This window comes from Anopheles aquasalis, chromosome 2 (assembly GCF_943734665.1).
Source record: "Anopheles aquasalis chromosome 2, idAnoAquaMG_Q_19, whole genome shotgun sequence".
Taxonomy (NCBI): domain Eukaryota; kingdom Metazoa; phylum Arthropoda; class Insecta; order Diptera; family Culicidae; genus Anopheles; species Anopheles aquasalis.
The window spans coordinates 49,467,501-49,475,000 of record NC_064877.1 but is presented as its reverse complement, the minus strand read 5'-3'; the positions used below and the strand labels follow the sequence as shown (position 1 = coordinate 49,475,000).

At 47.1% G+C, this 7,500-nt stretch overlaps 5 protein-coding genes across 5 annotated transcripts in view; 2 read left to right on the top strand and 3 right to left on the bottom strand.

Annotated features, from left to right (window-relative positions):
- Nucleotides 1–1,115, bottom strand: part of LOC126569680 (restin homolog) — a 24,836-nt gene extending 23,721 nt beyond the window's left edge. The window contains exon 1 of the mRNA XM_050226937.1: nt 743–1,115. Within this exon, the coding sequence (XP_050082894.1) occupies nt 743–934 (192 nt within the window). The 5' untranslated portion in view covers nt 935–1,115. The remainder of the gene's footprint in view (nt 1–742) is intronic.
- Nucleotides 1,116–1,493: 378 nt separating this feature from the next.
- On the top strand, nt 1,494–2,044 carry LOC126569692 (ADP-ribosylation factor-like protein 2-binding protein). The gene is made up of 2 exons (XM_050226952.1): nt 1,494–1,595; nt 1,654–2,044. The coding sequence occupies exons 1-2, from the start codon at nt 1,494–1,496 to the stop codon at nt 2,017–2,019; spliced, it is 468 nt and encodes a 155-aa protein (XP_050082909.1). The 3' UTR covers nt 2,020–2,044.
- A 15-nt stretch (nt 2,045–2,059) lies between these two features.
- On the bottom strand, nt 2,060–5,168 carry LOC126569682 (nuclear pore complex protein Nup93-1-like). The gene is made up of 6 exons (XM_050226941.1): nt 5,051–5,168; nt 4,745–4,976; nt 4,491–4,671; nt 4,118–4,414; nt 2,350–4,041; nt 2,060–2,251 (listed from the first exon to the last, which is right to left on the bottom strand). Exons 2-6 carry the CDS (start codon nt 4,903–4,905, stop codon nt 2,132–2,134), a joined length of 2,451 nt encoding a protein of 816 aa, XP_050082898.1. The 5' UTR covers nt 4,906–4,976; nt 5,051–5,168; the 3' UTR covers nt 2,060–2,131.
- A 153-nt stretch (nt 5,169–5,321) lies between these two features.
- On the top strand, nt 5,322–6,725 carry LOC126569686 (mRNA cap guanine-N7 methyltransferase). The gene is made up of 2 exons (XM_050226945.1): nt 5,322–6,506; nt 6,580–6,725. The coding sequence occupies exons 1-2, from the start codon at nt 5,423–5,425 to the stop codon at nt 6,651–6,653; spliced, it is 1,158 nt and encodes a 385-aa protein (XP_050082902.1). The 5' UTR covers nt 5,322–5,422; the 3' UTR covers nt 6,654–6,725.
- A 148-nt stretch (nt 6,726–6,873) lies between these two features.
- Nucleotides 6,874–7,500, bottom strand: part of LOC126569691 (UDP-N-acetylglucosamine transferase subunit ALG14 homolog) — a 941-nt gene continuing 314 nt past the window's right edge. The window contains exon 2 of the mRNA XM_050226950.1: nt 6,874–7,500. This exon is cut by the window's right edge and continues 55 nt beyond it. Within this exon, the coding sequence (XP_050082907.1) occupies nt 6,881–7,500 (620 nt within the window). The 3' untranslated portion in view covers nt 6,874–6,880.

The window sequence follows — 7,500 nt, the reverse complement described above, 5'->3', positions numbered from 1 at the left end:
TTACAACCGATTTTCAGCGGGCATAAGCGCAACGGATGCAAGGGCAAACTGTGGGCTTCATGAGCCGTGTAATTGCAACCGTTGGTGGCACATGTGCGCCTGGATGCCTACAAATGCGCCACCGCGTCGCCGCGGCCCGCGGGAGGTTCAGCAATGATGGCAGCGACGGATGCTACAATATGATGGTTATTTACTGTCCGCACTGGAGTTGGCAGTACCAGACAGCGCCGACAAACTCAAATGAGTATGCATCGGAACAATACATAGTAGCTGGCGGGATAGGAATCATAGGTAAGCGACATTATTCGACGCCGCGTTTGTCATATCCGAGCAGCGATAAACCTTGAGCTGGGAAGTGTAAGCACCACCGGTAAACCATTATGAAATATTGTTTAAGGTACAACAATGATGGCGACAGTGCCGATGATGCTGGACTCTGCCTGCGTTGTTGAACACTGTTCTTGCTACGGTTGCGCTAAGAGATGGTAAGGGTAATTATCTGTAAATGGACTCTTCTATAGTTGACCAAATAGCTGGAAGTATCAGCACATCGATCCGCAGTCCCTGGTTTGAGCCACATGCGCTGGCTTAACAGATGGTCATATGTGACGCAATTTGTTGAAGCTGTTGGAATGTTGGAAGGTGTTGTAGGAGTGGCTGGTCAATCATGTTTTATGCTCAGGTTTAAAACCAACTATCAACAATGATGCTATCGTCGAGAACTCCATGAAGGCTGGTTTACCTCTTGATCCTGCGTCATGCAAAGGTTGGTCAGTTCATCTATTTTGCCACGAGCAAAGTTGAGCTCTCCAGCAAGGTTTTGGTCGGCTTGGCCATCCTCGTCTACGATTCCTTCGGCAAACACTTCTTGCGTGAAAGAGGTAATTGATCCCTTCACCTTGTTTAGGCTATCGTTTAGTTTCAGCCACGCCATTTCAGCGCTAGCCCGAAGAACACGTATGCACGACACCGGTTTAGAACAGAGAACCACGAACAGCACAGTCCCCCGGGTACATAGCTTGCGATAACCAACGAACGATAACCAGTTGCTGGATAACAACGGATGATGTTACAGGATCATCCAAATGATTTTACAGGACTTGGAAGATCCTTGAATGGGATTTTAATTTTTTTTTTGAAAACACGAAACCAAAACAAAAACAAATCCTGACACCTGTCAATCCCAAGGTGAATATAAAGGACCAAGGTTAATATAGAGAATCCAAGGTTAATATAAATTTAAAATTAACGTTATTCAATAACAAACTAAGTGCTCCAAATTACAAACTTTGCTTCTAATCACAGCTCCGCAGCTCCCACATTTGTTACAGCTCCGCAGATGAAAACTTAAAAATGATCGGCGGGGGTGGTGGGGAGGTGGATGGGAGTTTTGATTTGTTTGAATTCTTCCACCTGTTGCTGAGCTGTAACCAAGGCGGCAATGTTTGCCTAACGACGTGTTATTCCTACTTTTACGACGCTTGAGGAACAAAATGGACTATGAAGAAAATTTTATCAAGCACCAAAACTCGAGTGAATATTTCGACACGGTAATAGGGCACATTGAAGATGTCGTCATCGGGCAGCAGTTTCAGGTAAGATTCAGCGTATCCCGAAATACTTAGCGAACCCCTAACGAGTTCCCTTTCGCAGAGCATGATCAATCAGTTTCTGGAGTGTTACTACTATGAGTTCGAACCGGGAGAGGAAAACAAGATAATCTACACTGAAATCTACCAGAAATATACCAACATGATCGAAGCCAACATCGTTGAGCATCTGAATGCCAAGATGACCTGTTTCGATATGGACCTGTTTGCGTTGGAATTGGAGAACAAGAAGACGCAACTGGATGGGGAAATATTTGAGCTGCTTTACACTCTGACTGACTTTCTTGCCTTTAAAGAAATGGTGTTGGACTACAAGGCGTACAAGGAAGGTGCCTACGACGATCTGAGCAAAGGAATTAGTGTAACCGGTTTGCAGAAGGGAAGTAATTGTGAGGCTGATTTTCAATAGACATGGATACTACCGAGCTTCGAATGGTTCGAACTTGTACTTTACACTTAACATATTTTATTACTTGAATGTTTCATCAATACACAATAGGACACCGGTGCTTCGCCTGCAGCTAATGCATCAGAATTTCAGTTTGAATAAGCCTACTGTTAGTGTCTCCTGGCATACGATACGGCACCATTGCGGCCATATTTGTGAGCGCTTTTGCTTGCTCCCGCAAGTAGCTAAGATGCTGCAGAAGTAAATGAATAAAGAAGAAAAAGTTACATTTACCCAACCTACTTTTTATACGAAAGGGCTGATTAGTCCCTTCTTTTCACTGCTACTTACATCCTTTTTCCCGTGGTCGTCAAATTTCGATACATCCTTTCCCTTCATTGCTTTATACTTTGTGAAAGCGATGTCCATCGTAGCGAGGAGCAGATCCGGAATAACTTTGCAAACTTCTCCCGATAACCGCTTGAAGTTGTGGACCGTTGCGTCCAGATCCGCCATTCGAAGAGGTACCAGTTTGATGCGTTCAAGAATCTCCATAGCTGATTGATAATTTTTCCCATGATAATAGTCGAAGAACGTTGCCAACTCCTTCAACAAGGTAAAAGTTGACCAAGTTTGTGAGTCGCAATTTTTCTCGGCGCCTGTGTACCGCCCGCCAAACTCGTTCGCCATTCTTTGCACGCGGTCTCGCAGCGAGCCTTCCTTGTTATCGTGATGAACTACTTGGGAAAGCAAAATTGACATGTAACGCAGAGTTTGTTCATGCTGGGAGGCCAAATCGAACATCTTGATGGCGTCTTCGAGCATGCCTTTCTTAACAAACTTTTCTGCCACCATCTCGCAGACCGTTCTCGCATCGATCTGAGCACTCTCGAACTGGTCGATCAGTCCCCGCGTTCGAATTCCGTCCCGTTGGATGCGACCAAACAGCAGGTCGAAATCGCGACATTCGATGGCAAGATCCGCCACGCTAACGAGGAACAAGTTGCGTCCTTCACTGTCCTTTAGATTGCGCAGAAAGTAAAAGTAGTGCATGGCCTCAGAAGGATCGGTCACTTCGAACTTCTTAACATACAGCATCACAAGCCGAGCTAGATTCAACCTTCGCATCGGTTGCGGATCATCGAAATCCACCGACAGCAGTGGCTCTTGCAGATTACGTGGACCACCAATCATATGCAGCTCGTTCAATGCTAACCCAATGTGCACCGCATGGACACGATACTTGTCGAAGCGAGACAAAAATTCGACTCCCGCCTCATACTGACCCGTTAGGGCAAGTAGTTGAAAGTACAGATGAGGCTGTTCGTTCGCATTGTAGTGCTTCTCGCCATACTGTTCGAGTATCATGCTTTGAAGTCCGGAACAAGTCAGATGCTCCGATGTATCGTCACCTTCCGTGCGAATTAGGGATAGCTGTATCCACAGGAAATCGTCGGAAGTCTTGGCGATATCGGCATGCGGTTCTTGTATGTCACAGCATCCAACTATACAATAGACAGCTCGTTTGTAGGGATCGGTGGCATTGCGAATCTGACGCTTGTATTGCATGCGGATTTGAAGCTCCAACCTTGGATTCAGCTTTTGTGCGGGATTGTGACACTTTTCTCGCAGAACAGCAATCAAATCCTCGTGTCCTTGGCCGGCCAATTCCAAACATTTCAACGCTGACGCACTATCTCCACAGCGAAGACAGTAATACACCATCGGCCACAAAGGTTTACCGTCGATATGGCCATCTTGAAGACCCATGAAAGACGAATTTACTCCCTGTGGGCTGTTCAGCTTCACTCCAACGAAAGAGCCGACGAGGTTCAGTACACTGGGAACCCCACCACGTCTTGCTTCACGCAGATTATCCGACACAACCGTTTGCATAAACAGCTTGTAGCGGTTCTCCAGATATCGCTTCGCTTGGTCGATAAACAACAGCTGCGAACACCGTACCTTCATCGGATCTTGTGTCTTGGGAATCGGAGTTACATTCGTCATGTACTTCATCACTTCCCAGATATCGTTAATCCGCTGAAAATGTAAAGTTTGTCCCGTAAATAAATTGTTAGCCATTTTTCACAATTCTCCTCTTGCTTCATCAACATACCGAATCATTGAATGTTTCCGCGACCTGTGCAAACCGTTGAACGAGTGACGGCCGCATAGCTCCCTCACACACTAGCTTGTTGTAATCGTGTACCTCCGCTGCGTAGGCCATTTCCTGGCTGTTTAACGAGGATCTTCCATTGAAGGTTGATTCGCTCAGAATGGTCTGCTCGGGCACCTTCCTGATATCAATCCAATTCTGTGATGGTCCAATCAAAGCGTTCATTAACTTGACCTTTTCCAGCTTCCAGTCGTTCATCATGTTGTCCCATTTCTGGGCTTCTGCTGCCAGATTTGACTAAAAAAGGCAAGAAATGCATATTCACTTGATATGACAATTGCATTTAGCCGAAGCATGCCACACGCATAGTTACATTTTTGTGAACTTCTTCGATTACAGCCAGTATCGCATTTTCCTTTTCATTCCGCAAAAAGTTCTGCACATCCGTCGTAGCTATCGGGTCCAGCGGCTCAAACGTTTTGCGTGAACTGAGCGTTTCTAACTTTTGGGAAATCTTCGGAAGATCTATGCCGTTGGAACCTAGCAGGATGTGCCTGGGAGGGAACCAAAAAAAAAAACCAACTTAGCCCGAACGTGGCATTGAACTAGTGGCACCAGGAAACTTACGCTTGCATATCCTGCGCTCCGGTCTGAGTAACCCTAGAGTGGAGCTCCTGCGTTGCCTGCAGCACTTGCGGCAACGTACGTTCCACGCGTGGCAAGTCATCCGAAACCTGTGTTTCGTGGGTCAGCTTCTGTGCTTGCTGGAGTAGAGCGTTGAAGTCCATTTTTCTGCAGTTTCACGATGTATTTCCGCCGATTCTCTTTCGATCGCTTGCAACCGGCTTCCCCCTTGGGTCTGCAATGAACGCGAGTGTTTGGGTAGGTTTGCGCGGATCTTTAGGAAACCAGACGCATAAAGAGTTCACTTACGGACACAATAACTACCAGAGTGTTGATGAAACAATAGAAAAATCGCAAAATTGTGAGTGTTTTTACGCGGCAACTCGATACGGGATTCCAACCTCAAACGCCGTTGTGTGTTTGGCTGGTCTGCGGGGTATATGACACCCTTAATCACGCAGGGTGACCCAGAGACTGTTTCTTGAAGTGACCCGAATGGGAGTCCAATTCGGTGTTTGAACGACTGTTTCGGGTGCAAACTCGTTCGCTCGGTCAACTGGGGGGCTAATGTGATTTGGCAACACAAACTGCCGCTTGGCACCGGAGAACAAGGAGGAAAAAAGAGGTTTTCCAGGAGGAAAAGCGATTGTTTTAGCGAATAGTTCCGTTCAGATCGTTGCAATGGGTTCCGATTTAGAAGATAGTAGTGAAAGTGCCACGGAAATGATGGCAGAAGGCAACGAACCAAAGAGCAAAGAGCTGCCCGAGCAGGGCGCAGCGCACAGTGAGATCGTGGCCTCGCACTACAATAAACTGGAGGATCGAGGACTATCGGCGAGGAAAAAGTCCAACATATTCCATTTGCGGAACTTTAACAACTGGATCAAGAGTGTGGTCATCGAAGAGTACAGTAATTTGGTGAAGCAACGAATCCCGCTGGGATCGCCCTACCGAGTCCTCGATATGTGCTGCGGCAAAGGCGGTGATCTTATGAAATGGATCAGCGCCAAAGCAACGCACCTGATTTGCACAGATATCGCACAGGTCAGCTTGGAGCACTGCGAATCCCGGTACAATCAGACGAATAATCCGGAGAAAGAGGGCGTGCGACGGAAGGTGGAATTCTTCGCCGCCGATGCAACTCTGCAGCAGCTTCGCACAAAGTACAAGGACCCCTCGATGAAACTGCACCTGGTCAGCTGCCAATTTGCCTTCCATTATTCGTTTGAATCCTACAAACAGGCGGACTGCATGTTCAAGAACGCGGCGGAATGTTTAGACGAAGGATTCTACTTTATCGGCACGATTCCCGATGCGAACGAGATAATGAAGCGGCAGCGGTTGGCGATGGCGGATTCGTTCGGGAACGACATTTACAACATTACTTTTCATTGTGACCCCAACAACCCTCCGCTGTTTGGCGCCAAATACAACTTTCAACTGGACGAGGTCGTGAATTGTCCCGAGTTTTTGGTCCATTTCCCAACCTTCGAGAAGCTGGCCCTCAAACATGGCCTGCGGTTAAGGGAGAAGAAACGCTTTGATGAAATATTCGATAACTATAAGGTACCTAAGAAATTCCTGCTGGAACGAATGCAGGCGCTTGAGACGTATCCCCAATCGGGTGGTCGAGGAATGCACCAAAATGAGGGACCACGGAAAGACGGTACCCAGTACCGGCATGCGGAGGAATATGAAAGGAAATTATCGGCCAACCAATTCTTTAGGGTGGGCACTTTATCGCAGAAAGAGTGGGAAGCTGCAAGTACGTATTGCCAAAATCGTCCACTAAAATGCTGGCCACAGGATAATGGATAATGGTTGTTTTCTGCTTTCAGCTTTATACTTGTTTTTTGCTTTTGAGAAAATGAAGACTACCTATGATGCCCTTGGAAAGCCTATCTATTCATGAAGAAAATGGTGCTAAATAATACTGAGAGGATCTGATGGAAGAATAGATGCATCAATACAGTGAATAGTGGAATTCCCTCTTTTATTGGCGAATTAAGCAGCGAACCAAAATGCACTGTTCGGATTTATCGCCTTCGATCCACTAACAGAAAAGCAGTAAAAAGTTCTACAAAAAGTCGCTTAACGCTAAATACGATTGAAACCATCCACCAAGCCATGTTAGAGATTCTAAAGACGTCCGAAGCATTGCACGTTCTCTCGAGAAGTAGCAATTTGTTGAGCAAGCTCTGGCCACTGCACAACGAACATGTCCACGATGAACAATAGGATTCGCCCGCTCAGCGACAGGCTGCGCACTCGACAGAAGCTCTCAATGAACACTATCCTACATTTGGTGTTGAGAAACAAAAGACGCGCCAGGAAAGCGGCGATACAGATGGGAATGCATGTACCCGGCCCGTTCGTGAGTATAAGCTCCGGCCTACTTTTCAGGACGATCGGCACGCTATGGATCAACGCCATGGTAGTGGTGGCTACGGCCGATAGGTAGCCCTGATGGACTTCTCTGCTGCGCGGAATGGTGATAATTTCGTACGCCTGATTCGCTGGGTCTGGCTCTCTCCGTATTTCGCTCTCGATAACTTTCACAACACTCGTTTGGTCCGTGCTTGCAACGATGTACTGCCGCGGTGTGTAACACGCATAATCCAGCCGATCGACGATGCGCAACATTTCCGCTGTGTGGCCTCCGGATCCCATCACGATCATCGTGCGGGCTGGGCTAGACCGTGGCGCGATCGTCGAGGTGTTCCGCGTTTTTCGCACCGAAATCAGCAGCTGCACCAGGC

What these genes read in the sequence shown, in the direction of transcription:
- LOC126569682 (XM_050226941.1), bottom strand. Translation starts at nt 4,905, where the DNA reads ATGGACTTCAACGCTCTACTCCAGCAAGCACAGAAGCTGACCCACGAA. An exon ending in GGAGCGCAGGATATGCAAGC is followed by an intron (nt 4,672 to 4,744) that starts GTAAGTTTCCTG and finishes GTTCCCTCCCAG; the next exon opens with GCACATCCTGCTAGGTTCCA. An exon ending in TCGAAGAAGTTCACAAAAAT is followed by an intron (nt 4,415 to 4,490) that starts GTAACTATGCGT and finishes TGCCTTTTTTAG; the next exon opens with TCAAATCTGGCAGCAGAAGC.
- LOC126569692 (XM_050226952.1), top strand. Translation starts at nt 1,494, where the DNA reads ATGGACTATGAAGAAAATTTTATCAAGCACCAAAACTCGAGTGAATAT. An exon ending in TCATCGGGCAGCAGTTTCAG is followed by an intron (nt 1,596 to 1,653) that starts GTAAGATTCAGC and finishes TCCCTTTCGCAG; the next exon opens with AGCATGATCAATCAGTTTCT.
- LOC126569686 (XM_050226945.1), top strand. Translation starts at nt 5,423, where the DNA reads ATGGGTTCCGATTTAGAAGATAGTAGTGAAAGTGCCACGGAAATGATG. An exon ending in GAAAGAGTGGGAAGCTGCAA is followed by an intron (nt 6,507 to 6,579) that starts GTACGTATTGCC and finishes TTCTGCTTTCAG; the next exon opens with CTTTATACTTGTTTTTTGCT.